Raw genomic sequence first — 21,791 nt, 5'->3', positions numbered from 1 at the left:
GACTTATGAAGACCTTGGCCTTAACGACCATTAAGCCTGAAAAAAGCATTTTCTCCTAATTTTAGCGTCCATGTCTAAAGATTTTGTTACAATTTTAGACCATCAATACTATGAGATAATATGTCTCAGTCTGTCTGTAGAAACCCGACGCTTGGGGATAGTCTAACCCAACTTTGCAGGGATACTGGTCTGTGGTACGGGACCGACATTAGCTGCTTGGTCTAAGATAAAGGTTTTTAAGAGATATTAGAATGTAGTCCACTCAGTTTGAAGTTACTTCCATCGTTTACCCGCGCATTTTCAATGATTGACTCGAATCATTCAGGTTACAGAGATGAAGATAGTGAGTAGTGAATATGGTTATAGTCATAAAGATATATATATATATATATATATATATATATATATATATATATATATATATATATATATATATATATATATATATATATATATATAACTGAAAACTCACACCCCAGAAGTGACTCGAACCCGTACTGCCAGGAGCACTCTGCTGGCGTACAGGATCCCTTAACCGCTCGACCAACACGACTGGACAAAAGAGGATGGTAGCCGAGGCTATTTCCATCCCGCCGCCGGCACTCGGTTGGTAATCTTGGTCGTAGTATTTTATCAAAATCACCTACATTTGAGGTGATTTGTAGTGCCCAATTACTTGGGGTGGAGGGTAGAGCGACGGTCTTGCTTCATGCAGGTCCGCGTTCAATCCCCGACGGTCCAAGTGGTTGGGCACCATTCCTTTCCCCACCTTCCCATCACAAATCCTTATCCTGACCCCTTCCCAGTGCTATATAGTCGTAATGGTCTGCGCTTTCCCAGATAATTCCCATGTCTTCCCTTCTCTTACGTTAGTTGTCTGAGATGGATCCCGTGTCGTACTTTCATACTTTTTAAATCCTTCCTGCAGGGGCTGTGTTGGGGCTGTCTGTCCTTCCTGCAGGGGCTGTGTTGGGGCTGTCTGTCCTTCCTGCAGGGGCTGTGTTGGGGCTGTCAGTCCTTCCTGCTGGGGCTGTGTTGGGGCTGTCTGTCCTTCCTGCTGGGGCTGTGTTGGGGCTGTCAGTCCTTCCTGCTGGGGCTGTGTTGGGGCTGTCTGTCCTTCCTGCAGGGGCTGTGTTGGGGCTGTCAGTCCTTCCTGCAGGGGCTGTGTTGGGGCTGTCAGTCCTTCCTGCTGGGGCTGTGTTGGGGCTGTCAGTCCTTCTGGGGCTGTGTTGGGGCTGTCTGTCCTTCCTGCAGGGGCTGTGTTGGGGCTGTCTGTCCTTCCTGCAGGGGCTGTGTTGGGGATGTCAGTCCTTCCTGCAGGGGCTGTGTTGGGGCTGTCAGTCCTTCCTGCTGGGGCTGTGTTGGGGCTGTCTGTCCTTCCTGCAGGGGCTGTGTTGGGGCTGTCTGTCCTTCCTGCAGGGGCTGTGTTGGGGCTGTCTGTCCTTCCTGCAGGGGCTGTGTTGGGGCTGTCTGTCCTTCCTGCAGGGGCTGTGTTGGGGCTGTCTGTCCTTCCTGCAGGGGCTGTGTTGGGGCTGTCTGTCCTTCCTGCAGGGGCTGTGTTGGGGCTGTCTGTCCTTCCTGCAGGGGCTGTGTTGGGGCTGTCTGTCCTTCCTGCTGGGGCTGTGTTGGGGCTGTCTGTCCTTCCTGCTGGGGCTGTCAGTCCTTCCTGGAGGGGCTGTGTTGGGGCTGTCTGTCCTTCCTGCAGGGGGCTGTGTTGGGGCTGTCTGTCCTTCCTGCAGGGGGCTGTGTTGGGGCTGTCAGTCCTTCCTGCAGGGGGCTGTGTTGGGGCTGTCTGTCCTTCCTGCAGGGGCTGTGTTGGGGCTGTCAGGGCTTCCTGCAGGGGCTGTGTTGGGGCTGTCTCTCCTTCCTGCAGGGGGCTGTGTTGGGGCTGTCTGTCCTTCCTGCAGGGGGCTGTGTTGGGGCTGTCAGTCCTTCCTGCAGGGGCTGTGTTGGGGCTGTCTGTCCTTCCTGCAGGGGGCTGTGTTGGGGCTGTCTGTACTTCCTGCAGGGGCTGTGTTGGGGCTGTCTGTCCTTCCTGCAGGGGGCTGTGTTGGGGCTGTCTGTCCTTCCTGCAGGGGGCTGTGTTGGGGCTGTCTGTCCTTCCTGCAGGGGCTGTATTGGAGCTGTCAGTCCTTCCTGCAGGGGGCTGTGTTGGGGCTGTCTGTCCTTCCTGCAGGGGGCTATGTTGGGGCTGTCTGTCCTTCCTGCAGGGGGCTGTGTTGGGGCTGTCTGTCCTTCCTGCAGGGGCTGTGTTGGGGCTGTCTGTCCTTCCTGCAGGGGGCTGTGTTGGGGCTGTCTGTCCTTCCTGCAGGGGGCTGTGTTGCAGCTGTCAGGGCTTCCTGCAGGGGGCTGTGTTGGGGCTGTCTGTCCTTCCTGCAGGGGGCTGTGTTGGGGCTGTCTGTCCTTCCTGCAGGGGGCTGTGTTGCAGCTGTCAGGGCTTCCTGCAGGGGGCTGTGTTGGGGCTGTCTGTCCTTCCTGCAGGGGGCTGTGTTGCAGCTGTCAGGGCTTCCTGCAGGGGCTGTCAGGGCTTTCATACTGACTCAGGCTTAACAGAATCGTCCGCCCTTTTCTCTTTATTTTCTCTTCAGCTGAGCAAGAGAAATTACTCCCAAGCCTTACCATTGAAACTTTTAAAATCTCGGAATTTTTGCACCTGAGAGTTCAACGAGTTCTTCATTTTTTTTCTTTATCTGTAGCAATGTATCTGAGAGAGATATCTTTAGTGCCTCAAGAGCTTTGGTGAAGTATCTTTTAGTGGGTCAAGACCTTTGGTGAACTATCTTTTAGTGGGTCAAGACCTTTGGTGAACTATCTTTTAGTGGGTCAAGAGCTTTGGTGAAGTATCTTTTAGTGGGTCAAGACCTTTGGTGAACTATCTTTTAGTGGGTCAAGACCTTTGGTGAACTATCTTTTAGTGGGTCAAGACCTTTGGTGAACTATCTTTTAGTGGGTCAAGAGCTTTGGTGAACTATCTTTTAGTTCCTTAAGGCCTTTGACAGAGGCTTGACTAGGGTGATGTTGTGTGAGAGTAAAAAAACAAATTTCTATATCCTAATGCACCTGTTCACCCAGCAGTAAGTACAGGTACTCAGGAGTTAGTCAGCTTGTAATGGGGGGTTGCAACCTTGTGGGGGGGGGGGGATTCGATATAAGCCAAACGAGTATGAATACACTCTGGCTTCCTGTCCCCCTGTCGCAACGGTACAGTGCTGAGACAACAGTGAAGGTGTCCAACAGTGCTGAGACAACAGTGCTGAGACAACAGTGAAGGTGTCCAACAGTGCTGAGACAACAGTGCTGAGACAACAGTGAAGATGAGGAACAGTGCTGGAAAGGAAGTATGAGGAGAAAGCACCAAGCCATTACGACTATATAGCACTGGGAAGGGGTCAGGATAAGGATTTGAGATGGGACGGGTGGAAAGGAATGGTGCTCAACCACTTGTAGACCGTCGGGGATTGAACGCCGACCTGCATGAAGCGAGACAGTCGCTCTACCGTCCAGCCGAAGTGGTTGGGCATCTCCGAAGTATTTCTCATGACAGACTTACAAAACATATCACATAACTCCACTACAATGTTCTGAAGGATGGAATACCACACTCACAGGTTATTTTAATGCCAGAATTAACATTCTTGAGGTTATCTTGAGGTTATCTTGAGATGATTTCGGGGCTTTTTTTAGTGTCCCCGCGGCCCGGTCCTCGACCAGGCCTCCACCCCCAGGAAGCAGCCCGTGACAGCTGACTAACTCCCAGGTACCTATTTACTGCTAGGTAACAGGGGCATTCAGGGTGAAAGAAACTTTGCCCATTTGTTTCTGCCTCGTGCGGGAATCGATCCCGCGCCACAGAATTACGAACCCTGCGCGCTATCCACCAGGCTACGAGGCTACTTATTCAGATAAGAACAAAATAGTGTCAATGTACCAACTTACTCCATCAGGGGGAAGTAAGGTAGGGGGGCCTCGTAGCCTGGTGGATAGCGCGCAGGATTCGTAATTCTGTGGCGCGGGTTCGATTCCCGAACCAGGCAGAAACAAATGGGCAAAGTTTCTTTCACCCTGAATGCCCCTGTTACCTAGCAGTAAATAGGTACCTGGAAGTTAGTCAGCTGTCACGGGCTGCTTCCTGGGGGTGGAGGCCTGGTCGAGGACCGGGCCGCGGGGACACTAAAGCCCCGAAATCATCTCAAGATAACCTCAAGATCATCTCACTTATAATCGCCTGCCAGTAACGCAGTTATATAGTTTTACCCGGTGTTACCTGGCGACCAAAACAACCACTTGGCAGGAAGTTAACTGCTGTGTCAGTCAGGCCAATGACAAGTTGACTTAGTGAGTGAGAGCTGGTAATGAGTCAGGGGCCGGGCGCCTGGCCGCCATCTTGGGTCTCCTTCCTCAGAGGACGGGCGCCTGGCGGCCATGTTGGGTCTCCCTCCTCAGTCAGAGGACGGGCGCCTGGCGGCCATGTTGGGTCTCCCTCCTCAGAGGACGGGCGCCTGGCGGCCATGTTGGGTCTCCCTCCTTAGTCAGAGGACGGGCGAGACGTGCGCCTGGCGGCCATGTTGGGTCTCCCTCCTCAGTCATCACATCAACCCAACGTCTCCTCTTGATAGAACGTCGCATTTTGACGTATACGCTAAGGCCAAAATTGTTGTACTAAAAAATGGAAGCGGCTGGCGAAAGTGACATACTGTCCCGTTTTCTGTTTTGGGTCCTCTGGCAGGTTAGGATGAGGGCACTTTCGCACGACCGTTTCTTAACGAATCTTGCAGGACTCTCATGGTGGCCACTTGCCGACTCTAGTCATACATGGCACTGTCGTTAAGGTTGCCATAACAAGGGTTACCATATACCAGTTTACTCAACATTTTCAAATTTATTTAAACAAAAAAAAATATTCCCAACGTAACGAAAAAATGTACAAGAGCTGTCGATTTGTTGTGCTCACCTAGTTGTGCTTGCGGGGGTTGAGCTCTGGCTCTTTGGTCCCGCCTCTCAACTGTCAATCAACAGGTATACAGGTTCCTGAGCCTATTGGGCTCTGTCATATCTACACTTGAAACTGTGTATGGAGTCAGCCTCCACCACATCACTGCCTAATGCATTCCATTTGTCAACCACTCTGACACTGAAAAAGTTCTTTCTAATATCTATGTGGTATAATATGTTCTGAATGATTCCTTACACAGGTTCCTGAAGGCTGTTCTGATGTTAGCCAGCCTCGCATATGCCGCAGACGTTATTCTTTTTATGTGAGCTTCAGGAGACAGGTTTGGTGTGATATCAACTCCTAGATCTTTCTCTCTGTCTGTTTCATTAAGTACTTCATCTCCTATTCTGTATCCTGTGTCTGGCCTCCAGTTTCCACTGCCTAGTTTCATTACTTTGCATTTACTCGGGTTGAACTTCAACAGCCATTTGTTGGACCATTCATTCAGTCTGTCTAGGTCATCTTGTAGCCTCCTACTATCATCCTCTGTTTCAATCCTCCTCATAATTTTTGCATCATCGGCAAACATTGAGAGAAACGATTCTATACCCTCTGGGAGATCATTTACATATATCAGAAACAGTCTAGGTCCAAGGACTGACCCCTGCGGTACTCCACTCATAACGTCTCGCCAATCTGAGACCTCACCCCTCACATTAACTCGTTGTCTCCTGTTGCTTAGGTACTCCCTTATCCAATGGAGTACCTTCCCTTTCACTCCAGCCTGCATTTACAGCTTTTTCACTAGCCTCTTGTGTGGTACTGTATCAAAGGCTTTCTGGCAATCCAAAAATATGCAGTCTGCCCACCCTTCTCTTTCTTGCCTGATTTTTGTTGCCTGGTCGTAGAATTCAAGTAACCCTGTGAGGCAGGACCTTCCATCCCTGAACCCATGTTGATGCTGTGTTACAAAGTTCCTTCGCTCCAGATGCTCCACTAGTTTTTTTCGCACAATCTTCTCCATCAGCTTGCATGGTATGCAGGTTAGGGACACTGGCCTGTAGTTCAGTGCCTCCTGTCTATCCCCTTTCTTGTATATCGGGACTACGTTAGCTGCTTTCCAAATATCTGGCAGTTCCCCTGTTGCCAGTGATTTGTTATACACTATGGAGAGTGGTAGGCACAGTGCTTCTGCTCCTTCTGTGTGTGTGTGTGTGTGTGTGTGTGTGTGTGTGTGTGTGTGTGTGTGTGTGTGTGTGTGTGTGTGTATAGAGAGGTCATTTACTGAAAAGCATAAGCTTAATAAGTTATTAATATAACGAGTGAATTAAAACTCTTTTATGAAGGGTGATTAAAACTGAATTTAAAATCTGAAAGCTAATTGTATAACCTAAGTTGGGGTCTAACACGTGCAAGATAAAGCTGGACAATTATACTAGATAACTATAATGGCCAAGACTTCTAGAAATAATTCCCGGTGTGACATTTATATTAGTCCAAACATGTTTGGATTGATATCTGACTTAAATATCTGACTATATATATATAAATATAATTATATCTGACTTAAGATGTATGCTAATCTTAGCTCCCAGACCTATCTCCCCTTCAAACGTCCCAGTTCTAACATTTCTAGCTTATATCTGATAACTCTTATTGTTTCCTAAGCTCAGAATGCTAGAACAAATCCACAAGAGCCGTGACAAGGATTCGAACCTACGTCCGAGAACATCCCAGACGCTGCCTTAATCGACTGAGCTACGACATGGTCAAAAGAGTTGAAACCAGAAGTTCTACTGAACTTACTTGGATCCTGCAGCCTCTCCGAGACACAAACTAAGGGTTTTACACAACTCCCCCCTGCACTCGAGCTATGTCAATAGGCCGTTCTTCCTACTAAATGACATTTAGTAAGTGAACAGTTGTTTCACAACCGAATGGTCCCGGGTTCGAGTCCCACAGCGGGATGGACACGCTTACGGACGCGATGCTCGTTTTTCCACCCGATGCCTCTGTTAACCTAACAGTAAACAGTCACCTGGGAGTCACGCAACTGTTGTGGGCGGCATCCTATGGCACACCGGAGAGCAGGTCCTCGAAAAGTCAATATAACCAGGATTTGCTGCCAACGACACTTGTGGGACAGTTGTGGGGCAGTTGTGGACAGTTGTGGGGACAGTTGTGGACAGTTGTGGAACAGTTGTGTACAGTTAACACCGTCCAGACGAGAGTAACCAGTGAACACCAGAGTCCTGTAACTGCCCAGTTACTAGTTCGGTCGTTCAATCCTTGCCATTTCAACTCACTGCCTGGCTGCGTGTTGCAATAGTCTGCATATTCGGCTATTGTCAGGAAAAACACTTGAAAGATGTGCGTCGCACGTTGATAATGACGTAAATAAAGACGGCCCGGGGGGGGGAAGGCAGGGGGGGAAGGCAGGGGGGGGGTAGGGAGGGCAGGGGGACCGGAAGACAGCGTATACTCACCACAATGGCGCCCCAGATGCCGTCCTCGACGCGGAAGAAGTCGTAGGAGAAGCCGAGGTCTTGTGAGAACTTGACCAGCAGGTCGATACAGAAGCCGGAACAGCACCGGAAGTAACTGGAGTTGCGCATGGCCCAAGTGACGTTGACCCTGGGGAGAGGAGAGCGATCTGGGGTCACCTGGGGTCACCTGAGGTCACCTGGGGTCACCTGAGGTCACCTGGGGTCACCTGGGGTCACCTGGGGTCACCTGAGGTCACCTGAGGTCACCTGGGGTCACCTGGGGTCACCTGAGGTCACCTGAGGTCACCTGAGGTCACCTGGGGTCACCTGGGGTCACCTGAGGTCACCCGGGGTCACCTGGGGTCACCTGAGGTCACCTGAGGTCACCTGGGGTCACCTGGGGTCACCTGAGGTCACCTGAGGTCACCTGGGGTCACCTGGGGTCACCTGGGGTCAGATATGGGGTCCATGCCACCGCACGTCCCAATAGATTATGCTCAACCACCTCAGCTCAAGTACTGGACGCGTACATAAGAGGATGGTGAGCTGTTAACATTAGAAGAACAGTTAACAAAAAATTTAGCTTAAGTGACATTCTAAGGATTGTTATCTTGGCTCAAACTTTCTCCCTGCCAACACCTGTCCGTCTTGTCTCTTTTTCCCTAAATCCTTTCCCTTATCTCTGTCATCTAACGCATCTAGAAATAAATCCCAGGGCTCATTAGACTCATCTAACGGTGAGGGGAATAATCCTAGGACTCACTAAGCTCATCTAACAGTGAGGGGAAATAATCCCAGGACTCACTAAGCTCATCTAACAGTGAGGGGAAATAATCCCAGGGCTCACTAAGCTCATCTAACAGTGAGGGGAAATAATCCCAGGGCTCATTAAGCTCATCTAACGGTGAGGGGAAATAATCCCAGGGCTCACTAAGCTCATCTAACGGTGAGGGGAAATAATCCCAGGGCTCACTAAGCTCATCTAACAGTGAGGGGAAATAATCCCAGGGCTCATTAAGCTCATCTAACGGTGAGGGGAAATAATCCCAGGGCTCACTAAGCTCATCTAACAGTGAGGGGAAATAATCCCAGGGCTCATTAAGCTCATCTAACGGTGAGGGGAAATAATCCCAGGGCTCACTAAGCTCATCTAACGGTGAGGGGAAATAATCCCAGGACTCACTAAGCTCATCTAACGGTGAGGGGAAATAATCCCAGGACTCACTAAGCTCATCTAACAGTGAGGGGAAATAATCCCAGGACTCATTAAGCTCATCTAACAGTGAGGGGAAATAATCCCAGGGCTCACTAAGCTCATCTAACAGTGAGGGGAAATAATCCCAGGACTCACTAAGCTTATCTAACAGTGAGGGGAAATAATCCCAGGGCTCACTAAGCTCATCTAAGGATTTTTTTAGAGCTCTGACAAGCCTTTCTCTCGTCATTCAGAAGAAGACCAAATTTAAAAATAAAAGCTGAAAGGCTGTTATATTTAAATTTGTTTAATGATTTCGTGTCAGTAAGCAATAATATCTTCCACTTCTCGTCTTCACAACATTTATATAGTTTTGTAGTTACAAGCACAAAGATAAAGTGAATGTAAGCAATATTTTATTCAATTTTGTTCTCTGTATTTATATTGGTGTTTGCCAGTGCTCTTTCTTCTTCTTTTTTTGGGGTGGGGGTGATTGGGGGTGATTGGTGGTGATTGCGGGGTGATTGGGGGTGATTGGGGGTGATTGGGGGCGTGGGAGAAACATCTTTTACTCTGGCAAAAGTCAGAACATCCTTCACAAACTTGAATAAGGAGACTTTTAGATCACAGTATACCACCTATGTGAGGCCGGTCTTAGAGTATGCCGCACCATCCTGGAACCCCATCTTAAAACACACATAAGGAAGCTGGAAAAGGTGCAGAAGTTTGCAACGAGACTCGTCCCAGAGCTGCGAGGGATGAGGTACGAAGACAGACTGAAGGAACTAAACCTGACGACGGTAGAAAGGAGGAGGGAGAGGCGGGACATGATACAGACGTGTAAAATACTTGGAGGGACTGACACGGTGGTAACAGAGGTAATGTTTACAATGACTATCAACACAACAAGGGTGACACGGGTGAAGCTTGAGACTCAGACGTGTCATAGAGATGTTAGAAAGTTTACCTTTAGCGTGCGGGAAGTGAGTCAATGGTTGACCTAAAGGAGCAGGTTGTAGAGCCTAACTGCAGTCATAACTTTAACACCAGCTATGATAGTCAATGGTTGACCTAAAGGAGCAGGTTGTAGACCCTAACTCCAGTCATAACGTTAACACCAGCTATGATAGTCAATGGTTGACCTAAAGGAGCAGGTTGTAGAGCCTAACTCCAGTCATAACGTTAACACCAGCTATGATAGTCAATAGTTGACCTAAAGGAGCAGGTTGTAGAGCCTAACTCCAGTCATAACGTTAACACCAGCTATGATAGGGACTCAGGTCAGGAGTCATTGTCTTAGACAACTGATACAAAAGTCGGGTCCAAGAGCTAGAGCTCGATGCTGCAAGCACAAATAGGTGAGAAAACACACAAGAAAGCACAACACAGCCCCTGATAAAACCCAACATATTATATATATATATATATATATATATATATATATATACAACTAGAAACATTAAATGGAAAAAACATTAACAAGATTTACAGAAAGAAAACAAAGAAAATAGATTGAAATTGAAAATAAATTATTACTAAATATTAAAGACCTCACCAGTGGGTGGAACACATCACCAGGGACCACAAAGACCTCACCAGTGGGTGGAACACATCACCAGGGACCACAAAGACCTCACCAGTGGGTGGAACACATCACCAGGGGACCACAAAGACCTCACCAGTGGGTGGAACACATCACCAGGGGACCACAAAGACCTCACCAGTGGGTGGAACACATCACCAGGGGACCACAAAGACCTCACCAGTGGGTGGAACACATCACCAGGGGACCACAAAGACCTCACCAGTGGGTGGAACACATCACCAGGGACCACAAAGACCTCACCAGTGGGTGGAACACATCACCAGGGGACCACAAAGACCACACCAGTGGGTGGAACACATCACCAGGGGACCACAAAGACCTCACCAGTGGGTGGAACACATCACCAGGGGACCACAAAGACCTCACCAGTGGGTGGAACACATCACCAGGGACCACAAAGACCTCACCAGTGGGTGGAACACATCACCAGGGACCACAAAGACCACACCAGTGGGTGGAACACATCACCAGGGGACCACAAAGACCACACCAGTGGGTGGAACACATCACCAGGGGACCACAAAGACCTCACCAGTGGGTGGAACACATCACCAGGGGACCACAAAGACCTCACCAGTGGGTGGAACACATCACCAGGGGACACAAAGACCACACCAGTGGGTGGAACACATCACCAGGGGAAACAAAAACCTCACCAGTGGGTGGAACACATCACCAGGGGTCACAAAGACCTCACCAGTGGGTGGAACACATCACCAGGGGACACAAAGACCAAACCAGTGGGTGGAACACATCACCAGGGGATCACAAAGACCACACCAGTGGGTGGAACACATCACCAGGGGACCACAAAGACCACACCAGTGGGTGGAACACATCACCAGGGGACACAAAGACCACACCAGTGGGTGGAACACATCACCAGGGGACACAAAGACCACACCAGTGGGTGGAACACATCACCAGGGGACCACAAAGACCACACCAGTGGGTGGAACACATCACCAGGGACCACAAAGACCTCACCAGTGGGTGGAACACATCACCAGGGGACCACAAAGACCACACCAGTGGGTGGAACACATCACCAGGGGACACAAAGACCACACCAGTGGGTGGAACACATCACCAGGGGACCACAAAGACCGCACCAGTGGGTGGAACACATCACCAGGGGACCACAAAGACCTATAATGAAGCAGGGGGGGGGGGGGCGTAACGTGGCAAACATGAAATAACTGGATTAAAAATCAGCGGACTGGGATAGAAAATTAGACCCCAGAAATGTGTGGGTCTGTGGGGGGGATGATTAGACCCACATATGTGGGGGGTCTGGGGGTGGGGGGGGGGTTAGACCTACATATGTGGGGGTCTGAAGAGGTAAATCAAGATAATAATTTAGCAGATGAGGTAGTTAAAGAGGGAGAGTAGTTCAGTAGTTAAGACGGGAGAGGAGAGCGCAGAGAGAGTCAGCACAGGAGAGAAGAGCAGTGTGTGTGTGGTGGAGCAGAGAGCAATAAGTGCAGGCAAGAAGAGCAGTGAGGGGCCAGAGTGGGGCAGACAAGAGTCAACAAGAGCAGTGAGGGGCCAGAGTGGGGCAGACAAGAGTCAACAAGAGCAGTGAGGGGCCAGAGTGGGGCAGACAAGAGCAGGGAGGGGCCAGAGTGGGGCAGACAAGAGCAGTGAGGGGCCAGAGTGGGGCAGACAAGAGTCAACAAGAGCAGTGAGGGGCCAGAGTGGGGCAGACAAGAGCAGGGAGGGGCCAGAGTGGGGCAGACAAGAGCAGGGAGGGGCCAGAGTGGGGCAGACAAGAGCAGTGAGGGGCCAGAGTGGGGCAGACAAGAGCAGTGAGGGGCCAGAGTGGGGCAGACAAGAGCAGGGAGGGGCCAGAGTGGGGCAGACAAGAGCAGTGAGGGGCCAGAGTGGGGCAGACAAGAGCAGTGAGGGGCCAGAGTGGGGCAGACAAGAGCAGGGAGGGGCCAGAGTGGGGCAGACAAGAGCAGTGAGGGGCCAGAGTGGGGCAGACAAGAGCAGTGAGGGGCCAGAGTGGGGCAGACAAGAGCAGTGAGGGGCCAGAGTGGGGCAGACAAGAGCAGTGAGGGGCCAGAGTGGGGCAGACAAGAGCAGTGAGGGGCCAGAGTGGGGCAGACAAGAGCCAACAAGAGCAGGGAGGGGCCAGAGTGGGGCAGACAAGAGCCAACAAGAGCAGGGAGGGGCCAGAGTGGGGCAGACAAGAGCAGTGAGGGGCCAGAGTGGGGCAGACAAGAGCAGTGAGGGGCCAGAGTGGGGCAGACAAGAGCAGTGAGGGGCCAGAGTGGGGCAGACAAGAGCAGTGAGGGGCCAGAGTGGGGCAGACAAGAGCAGGGAGGGGCCAGAGTGGGGCAGACAAGAGCAGTGAGGGGCCAGAGTGGGGCAGACAAGAGCAGGGAGGGGCCAGAGTGGGGCAGACAAGAGCAGTGAGGGGCCAGAGTGGGGCTGACAAGAGCAGTGAGGGGCCAGAGTGGGGCAGACAAGAGCAGTGAGGGGCCAGAGTGGGGCAGACAAGAGCAGTGAGGGGCCAGAGTGGGGCAGACAAGAGCAGTGAGGGGCCAGAGTGGGGCAGACAAGAGCCAACAAGAGCAGGGAGGGGCCAGAGTGGGGCAGACAAGAGCCAACAAGAGCAGGGAGGGGCCAGAGTGGGGCAGACAAGAGCAGTGAGGGGCCAGAGTGGGGCAGACAAGAGCAGTGAGGGGCCAGAGTGGGGCAGACAAGAGCAGTGAGGGGCCAGAGTGGGGCAGACAAGAGCAGTGAGGGGCCAGAGTGGGGCAGACAAGAGCAGGGAGGGGCCAGAGTGGGGCAGACAAGAGCAGTGAGGGGCCAGAGTGGGGCAGACAAGAGCAGTGAGGGGCCAGAGTGGGGCAGACAAGAGCAGTGAGGGGCCAGAGTGTGGCAGACAAGAGCAGGGAGGGGCCAGAGTGGGGCAGACAAGAGCAGTGAGGGGCCAGAGTGGGGCAGACAAGAGCAGGGAGGGGCCAGAGTGGGGCAGACAAGAGCAGTGAGGGGCCAGAGTGGGGCAGACAAGAGCAGTGAGGGGCCAGAGTGGGGCAGACAAGAGCAGGGAGGGGCCAGAGTGGGGCAGACAAGAGTCAACAAGAGCAGTGAGGGACCAGAGTGGGGCAGACAAGAGCAGTGAGGGGCCAGAGTGGGGCAGACAAGAGCAGTGAGGGGGCCAGAGTGGGGCAGACAAGAGTCAACAAGAGCAGTGAGGGACCAGAGTGGGGCAGACAAGAGTCAACAAGAGCAGTGAGGGACCAGAGTGGGGCAGACAAGAGTCAACAAGAGCAGTGAGGGACCAGAGTGGGGCAGACAAGAGTCAACAAGAGCAGTGAGGGGCCAGAGTGGGGCAGACAAGAGCCAACAAGAGCAGTGAGGGGCCAGAGTGGGGCAGACAAGAGTCAACAAGAGCAGTGAGGGGCCAGAGTGGGGCAGACAAGAGTCAACAAGAGCAGTGAGGGGCCAGAGTGGGGCAGACAAGAGCCAACAAGAGCAGTGAGGGACCAGAGTGGGGCAGACAAGAGTCAACAAGAGCAGTGAGGGGCCAGAGTGGGGCAGACAAGAGCCAACAAGAGCAGAGAGGGACCAGAGTGAGGCAGACAAGAGCAGTGAGGGGCCAGAGTGGACAAACAAGAGCAGTGAGGGGCCAGAGTGGGGCAGACAAGAGTCAACAAGAGCAGTGAGGGACCAGAGTGGGGCAGACAAGAGCAGTGAGGGGCCAGAGTGAGGCAGACAAGAGTCAACAAGAGCAGTGAGGGGCCAGAGTGGGGCAGACAAGAGTCAACAAGAACAGTGAGGGACCAGAGTGGGGCAGACAAGAGTCAACAAGAGCAGTGAGGGGCCAGAGTGGGGCAGACAAGAGCAGTGAGGGACCAGAGTGGGGAAGACAAGAGCCAACAAGAGCAGTGAGGGACCAGAGTGGGGCAGACAAGAGCCAACAAGAACAGTGAGGGACCAGAGTGGGGCAGACAAAAGCCAACAAGAGTAGTGAGGGGCCAGAGTGGGGCAGACAAGAGCAGTGAGGGGCCAGAGTGGGGCAGACAAGAGCCAACAAGAGCAGTGAGGGGCCAGAGTGGGGCAGACAAGAGCAGTGAGGGGCCAGAGTGGGGCAGACAAGAGCCAACAAGAGCAGTGAAGGGCCAGAGTGGGGCAGACAAGAGCCAACAAGAGCAGTGAGGGGCCAGAGTGGACAGGCAAGAGCAGTGAGGGGCCAGAGTGAGGCAGACAAGAGCCAACAAGAGCAGTGAGGGGCCAGAGTGAGGCAGACAAGAGTCAACAAGAGCAGTGAGGGGCCAGAGTGGACAGACAAGAGCAGTGAGGGGCCAGAGTGTGGCAGACAAGAGCAGTGAGGGGCCAGAGTGGGGCAGACAAGAGCAGTGAGGGGCCAGAGTGAGGCAGACAAGAGCCAACAAGAGCAGTGAGGGACCAGAGTGGGGCAGACAAGAGCCAACAAGAGCAGTGAGGGGCCAGAGTGGGGCAGACAAGAGCAGTGAGGGGCCAGAGTGGGGCAGACAAGAGCAGTGAGGGGGCCAGAGTGGGGCAGACAAGAGCCAACAAGAGCAGTGAGGGGCCAGAGTGGGGCAGACAAGAGCCAACAAGAGCAGTGAGGGGCCAGAGTGGGGCAGACAAGAGCAGTGAGGGGCCAGAGTGGGGCAGACAAGAGCAGTGAGGGGCCAGAGTGGGGCTGACAAGAGCCAACAAGAGCAGTGAGGGACCAGAGTGGGGCAGACAAGAGCCAACAAGAGCAGGGAGGGGCCAGAGTGGGGCAGACAAGAGCAGTGAGGGGCCAGAGTGTGGCAGACAAGAGCAGTGAGGGGCCAGAGTGGGGCAGACAAGAGCAGTGAGGGGCCAGAGTGGGGCAGACAAGAGCAGGGAGGGGCCAGAGTGGGGCAGACAAGAGCAGTGAGGGGCCAGAGTGGGGCAGACAAGAGCAGTGAGGGACCAGAGTGGGGCAGACAAGAGCAGTGAGGGGCCAGAGTGGGGCAGACAAGAGCAGGGAGGGGCCAGAGTGGGGCAGACAAGAGCAGGGAGGGGCCAGAGTGGGGCAGACAAGAGCAGGGAGGGGCCAGAGTGGGGCAGACAAGAGCAGGGAGGGGCCAGAGTGGGGCAGACAAGAGCCAACAAGAGCAGTGAGGGGCCAGAGTGGGGCAGACAAGAGCCAACAAGAGCAGTGAGGGGCCAGAGTGGGGCAGACAAGAGCAGTGAGGGGCCAGAGTGGGGCAGACAAGAGCAGTGAGGGGCCAGAGTGGGGCAGACAAGAGCCAACAAGAGCAGTGAGGGACCAGAGTGGGGCAGACAAGAGCCAACAAGAGCAGGGAGGGGCCAGAGTGGGGCAGACAAGAGCAGTGAGGGGCCAGAGTGTGGCAGACAAGAGCAGGGAGGGGCCAGAGTGGGGCAGACAAGAGCAGTGAGGGGCCAGAGTGGGGCAGACAAGAGCAGTGAGGGGCCAGAGTGGGGCAGACAAGAGCAGTGAGGGGCTAGAGTGGGGCAGACAAGAGCAGTGAGGGGCCAGAGTGGGGCAGACAAGAGCAGGGAGGGGCCAGAGTGGGGCAGACAAGAGCAGGGAGGGGCCAGAGTGGGGCAGACAAGAGCAGTGAGGGGCCAGAGTGGGGCAGACAAGAGCAGTGAGGGACCAGAGTGGGGCAGACAAGAGCAGGGAGGGGCCAGAGTGGGGCAGACAAGAGCAGTGAGGGACCAGAGTGGGGCAGACAAGAGCAGGGAGGGGCCAGAGTGGGGCAGACAAGAGCAGGGAGGGGCCAGAGTGGGACAGACAACAAGAGAGAGTGGACTCACCCTTGCATCATGTCGTCCGAGGCTATCCTACAGTGGACACCCTTGTTAGCAGTACACTTGCCAGTCACTGGGTGGGGCGGGTCCATGTTGATGAAGGGGGGCTCCTCCATGAAGGTGATCTGTCACACAACAACATCATTCCCTGTAGTCAACTCGCAATTTAAAATAGAAAAGCACAGTGGCATGTTATAGCAATGAAATATTTAGTCTGGGTACTGTGAGGGATTCGAACTAGCGTCCTTGTGACTCCCAGAGTCACGAGGAGTCAGAGTCCTTGTGAGTCCTTTGTTTTCTCTTCAATATTAACTTGTTAATGTGCAGGGGCCAGATTCACGAAACAGTTACGCAAGCACTTACGAACTTGTACATCTTTTCTCAATCTTTGGCGGCTTTGTTTCCAATTATTAAACAGTTAATGAGCTCCGAAGCACCAGGAGGCTGTTTATAACAATAACAACAGTTGATTGGCAAGTTTTCATGCTCGTAAACTGTTTAATAAATGTAACCAAAGCCGTCAAATATTGAGGAAAGATGTTCACGTTCGTAAGTGCTGGCGTAACTGCTTCGTGAATCTGGCCCTAAGTTGAGATCTTTCCCTTGCCTTGGCTCATGGTAAGTCTTGCTCACTATAGTTTACCCTGGAACATCATCCGCTAATTGCCTAACAACCAGGTACCCAATTATTGCTGGGTGAACAGAGGCAAACAAAAAGATGGCCGCCTAGTCGATCTTCCCCAGCCAGGGCTCGAACCCTGACCAAATCACCGGCGAGGCTCGGGGGCGGGTGTGCTACCACTGCACTGTCTCGTAGTTCACAGAAAATAATTAACAATTACAGACAGTTGACTATAAATTGACGGAATGAATAAATCTGAATGACGTTGATCACCAACTTAAATTATTCACCAATTCAATTTCATCATAAAAGCAGTTTTTCAGTTTCTATTAGAGCGACAATATCGCTTCATGCAGGTCTGCGTTCAATCCCCGACCGTCCACTAGTGGTTGGGCACCAGATCTTCGCTATAACTGTAATCCAAATACCCACATCTTCGCTATACCTACATACACATATATACACACATACATAGTCATAGCGAAGACGGCGATCGCTGGCTGTGTCGTCACTATCTTGAGGTTATCTTGAGATGATTTCGGGGCTTTTAGTGTCCCCGCGGCCCGGTCCTCGACCAGGCCTCCACCTCCAGGAAGCAGCCCGTGACAGCTGAGTAACACCCAGGTACCTATTTTACTGCTAGGTAACAGGGGCATAGGATGAAAGAAACTCTGCCTATTGTTTCTCGCCGGCGCCTGGGATCGAACCCAGGACCACAGGATTACAAGTCCAGCATGCTGTCCGCTCGGCTCCGACACACACACTGTGTCTCAAGCAACAGTCAACATGTGTCCAAAAATGTGTAGATTATAAATACATCAACCACCAAAATTAACTCAATAAATGCTGCAAAATTGCAGTCACAATCTGCCAGAAAATAATTGTTCTTATTTCCCCCTAAACATTTCTGTTCACTTGCCGGGTTTTCTCCTCTTTAATTTATAATATATTGAAGCAAGTTTCCTCTTTACACTTATCACGACACAAGATTGTCTCCGAGGCTTGGACAGGAATTAATTACTGGTGACAGATAGAGATCTACTGCCATGGGTGACATTTTGTCTCTATCGCAGCCGGTCCTCCCCTTGTGTCTGCTGGGGGCCCCTTGTGTCTGCTGGGGGCCCCTTGTGTCTGCTGGGGTCCCCTGTGTCTGCTGGGGGCCCCTTGTGTCTGCTGGGGGCCCCTGTTTGCTACGGGCCCTTGTGTCTGCTGGGGCCCCTGTGTCTGCTGGGGGCCCCTGTGTCTGCTGGGGGCCCCTTGTGTCTGCTGGGGGCCCCTTGTGTCTGCTGGGGGCCCCTGTGTCTGCTGGGAGCCCCTGTGTCTGCTGGGGGCTCCTGTGTCTGCTGGGGGCCCCTGTGTCTGCTGGGGGCCCCTGTGTCTGCTGGGGGCCCTTGTGTCTTCTGTTGCCCCTGTGTCTGCTGGGGGCCCTTGTGTCTACTAGGGCCCCTGTGTCTGCTGGGGGCCCCTGTGTCTGATGGGGGCCCCTGTGTCTGCTGGGGGCCCCTGTGTCTGCTGGGGGCCCCTGTGTCTGCTGGGGGCCCCTGTGTCTGCTGGGGGCCCCTGTGTCTGCTGGGGGCCCTTGTGTCTGCAGGGGGCCCTTGTGTCTGCTGGGGGCCCCTTGTGTCTGCTGGGGGCCCCTGTTTGCTACGGGCCCTTGTGTCTGCTGGGGCCCCTGTGTCTGCTGGGGGCCCCTGTGTCTGCTGGGGGCCCCTTGTGTCTGCTGGGGGCCCCTTGTGTCTGCTGGGGGCCCCTGTGTCTGCTGGGAGCCCCTGTGTCTGCTGGGGGCTCCTGTGTCTGCTGGGGGCCCCTGTGTCTGCTGGGGGCCCCTGTGTCTGCTGGGGGCCCTTGTGTCTTCTGTTGCCCCTGTGTCTGCTGGGGGCCCTTGTGTCTACTAGGGCCCCTGTGTCTGCTGGGGGCCCCTGTGTCTGATGGGGGCCCCTGTGTCTGCTGGGGGCCCCTGTGTCTGCTGGGGGCCCCTGTGTCTGCTGGGGGCCCCTGTGTCTGCTGGGGGCCCCTGTGTCTGCTGGGGGCCCTTGTGTCTGCAGGGGGCCCTTGTGTCTGCTGGGGGCCCCTGTGTCTGCTGGGGGCCCCTGTGTCTGCTGGGGGCCCCTGTGTCTGCTGGGGGCCCTTGTGTCTGCTGAGCCCCCTGTGTCTGCTGGGCCCCCTGTGTCTGCTGGGCCCCCTGTGTCTGCTGGGCCCCCTGTGTCTGCTGGGCCCCCTGTGTCTGCTGGGCCCCCTGTGTCTGCTGGGCCCCCTGTGTCTGCTGGGCCCCTTGTGTCTGCTGGGCCCCCTGTGTCTGCTGGGCCCCCTGTGTCTGCTGGGCCCCCTGTGTCTGCTGGGCCCCCTGTGTCTGCTGGGCCCCCTGTGTCTGCTGGGCCCCCTGTGTCTGCTGGGCCCGTGTCTGTTGGGCCCGTGTCTGTTGGGCCCCTGTGTCTGCTGGGCCCCCGTGTCTGCTAGGGCCCCTGTGTCTGCTGGGGCCCTGTGTCTGCTGGGGCCCCTGTGTCTGCTGGGGCCCTGTGTCAGCTGGGCCCCCTGTGTCTGCTGGACCCCCAGTGTCTGCTGAGGCCCCTGTGTCTGCTGGGGGCCCTTGTGTCTGCTGGGTCCCCTGTGTCTGCTGGACCCCCAGTGTCTGCTGGGGCCCCTGTGTCTGCTGGGGGCCCTTGTGTCTGCTGGGGCCCCTGTGTCTGTTGGGGGCCCTGTGTCTGCTAGGGGCCCTTGTGTCTGCTGGACCCCTGTGTCTGCTGGGTCCCCTGTGTCTGCTGGGTCCCTTGTGTCTGCTGGACCCCTGTGTCTGCTGGGTCCCCTGTGTCTGCTGGGTCCCTTGTGTCTGCTGGGTCCACTGTGTCTGCTGGGTCCCCTGTGTCTGCTGGGTCCACTGTGTCTGCTGTTAGCTGTACCCTGCAACATTATACATCATGTTGCTGGGTACAACGTCATGTTGCAGGGTACAACGTCATGTTGCAGGGTACAACGTCATGTTGCTGGGTACAACGTCATGTTGCAGGGTACAACGTCATGTTGCAGGGTACAACGTCATGTTGCAGGGTACAACGTCATGTTGCAGGGTACAACGTCATGTTGCAGGGTACAACGTCATGTTGCTGGGTACAACGCCATGTTGCAGGGTACAACGTCATGTTGCAGGGTACAACGTCATGTTGCTGGGTACAACTTCATGTTGCAGGGTACAACATCATGTTGCAGGGTACAACATCATGTTGCAGGGTACAACATCATGTTGCAGGGTACAACATCATGTTGCAGGGTACAACATCATGTTGCAGGGTAGAACGTCATGTTGCAGGGTACAACGTCATGTTGCAGGGTACAACATCATGTTGCAGGGTACAACGTCATGTTGCTGGGTACAACGTCATGTTGCAGGGTACAACATCATGTTGCAGGGTACAACATCATGTTGCTGGGTACAACGTCATGTTGCAGGGTACAACGTCATGTTGCTGGGGTACAACGTCATGTTGCTGGGTACAACATCATGTTGCAGGGTACAACATCATGTTGCTGGGTACAACGTCATGTTGCAGGGTACAACGTCATGTTGCAGGGTACAACGTCATGTTGCTGGGTACAACGTCATGTTGCAGGGTACAACGTCATGTTGCAGGGTACAACGTCATGTTGCTGGGTACAACGTCATGTTGCAGGGTACAACGTCATGTTGCAGGGTACAACGTCATGTTGCTGGGGTACAACATCATGTTGCAGGGTACAACGTCATGTTGCAGGGTACAACGTCATGTTGCAGGGTACAACGTCATGTGGCAGGGTACAACGTCATGTTGCAGGGTACAACGTCATGTTGCAGTGGTACAACGTCATGTTGCAGGGTACAACGTCATGTTGCAGTGGTACAACATCATGTTGCAGGGTACAACGTCATGTTGCAGTGGTACAACATCATGTTGCAGGGTACAACGTCATGTGGCAGGGTAAAACGTCATGTTGCAGGGTACAACGTCATGTTGCAGGGTACAACGTCATGTTGCAGGGTACAACGTCATGTTGCTGGGTACAACGTCATGTTGCAGGGTACAACGTCATGTTGCTGGGTACAACGTCATGTTGCAGGGTACAACATCATGTTGCAGGGTACAACGTCATGTTGCTGGGTACAACGTCATGTTGCTGGGTACAACATCATGTTGCAGGGTACAACGTCATGTTGCAGGGTACAACGTCATGTTGCAGGGTACAACATCATGTTGCAGGGTACAACATCATGTGGCAGGGTACAACGTCATGTTGCAGGGTACAACGTCATGTTGCAGGGTACAACGTCATGTTGCAGGGTACAACGTCATGTTGCAGGGTACAACGTCATGTTGCAGGGTACAACGTCATGTTGCAGGGTACAACGTCATGTTGCAGGGTACAACGTCATGTTGCAGGGTACAACGTCATGTTGCAGGGTACAACATCATGTGGCAGGGTACAACATCATGTGGCAGGGTACAACGTCATGTTGCAGGGTACAACATCATGTGGCAGGGTACAACGTCATGTTGCAGGGTACAACATCATGTTGCACGGTACAACATCATGTGGCACGGTACAACATCATGTTGCACGGTACAACATCATGTGGCACGGTACAACATCATGTTGCACGGTACAACATCATGTGGCACGGTACAACATCATGTGGCACGGTACATCATCATGTGGCACGGTACAACATCATGTGGCAGGGTACAACTAAAATAGGTTGCAATGACTGCAACTGATTTCCTAGACAAATATATCGTATAGTTTACATTCTTGCAACAGAAGTTATCCCGGCTGTCAATTAAGGCTTTTTGCAATATTTGACAAGATAGCAGTTGATAACAATTGTGTAATGGGCATCCAGTTATTTCTAAATTGTGTTCCATCTACAATGTCACATGTAACCTGACCTTTGACCTCAAATCTCGTAATTGTTGCCATGTAAATGGTAATTAATGTGTCGACACTGATACAGTGTCAAACATCGCAGCCTCGTGACCTGACCTGACCTGACATGATCTGACCTGAGCCGACCTGACCTGTCATGACCTGACCTGACCTGACCTGACCTGACCTGTCATGACCTCTCGTGACCTAACCTGGTCTCCCATGACCTGTCATGACCTGACCTGACCTGTCATGACCTGACCTGACCTGACCTG

At 53.2% G+C, this 21,791-nt stretch overlaps 1 protein-coding gene across 1 annotated transcript in view; it reads right to left on the bottom strand.

Annotated features, from left to right (window-relative positions):
- The window catches only part of LOC123768323 (NMDA receptor 2), a gene marked incomplete in the record, with an annotated part of 194,619 nt that overhangs the window by 88,857 nt on the left and 83,971 nt on the right, over window positions 1-21,791 (bottom strand). The window contains 2 exon segments of the mRNA XM_069307190.1: window positions 7,420-7,567; window positions 16,008-16,126. Of these exon segments, the coding sequence (XP_069163291.1) occupies window positions 7,420-7,567; window positions 16,008-16,126 (267 nt within the window).

The sequence above is a fragment of the Procambarus clarkii genome, chromosome 59, assembly GCF_040958095.1.
Source record: "Procambarus clarkii isolate CNS0578487 chromosome 59, FALCON_Pclarkii_2.0, whole genome shotgun sequence".
Classification (NCBI taxonomy): domain Eukaryota; kingdom Metazoa; phylum Arthropoda; class Malacostraca; order Decapoda; family Cambaridae; genus Procambarus; species Procambarus clarkii.
This window is presented reverse-complemented; position numbering and strand designations above follow the sequence as displayed.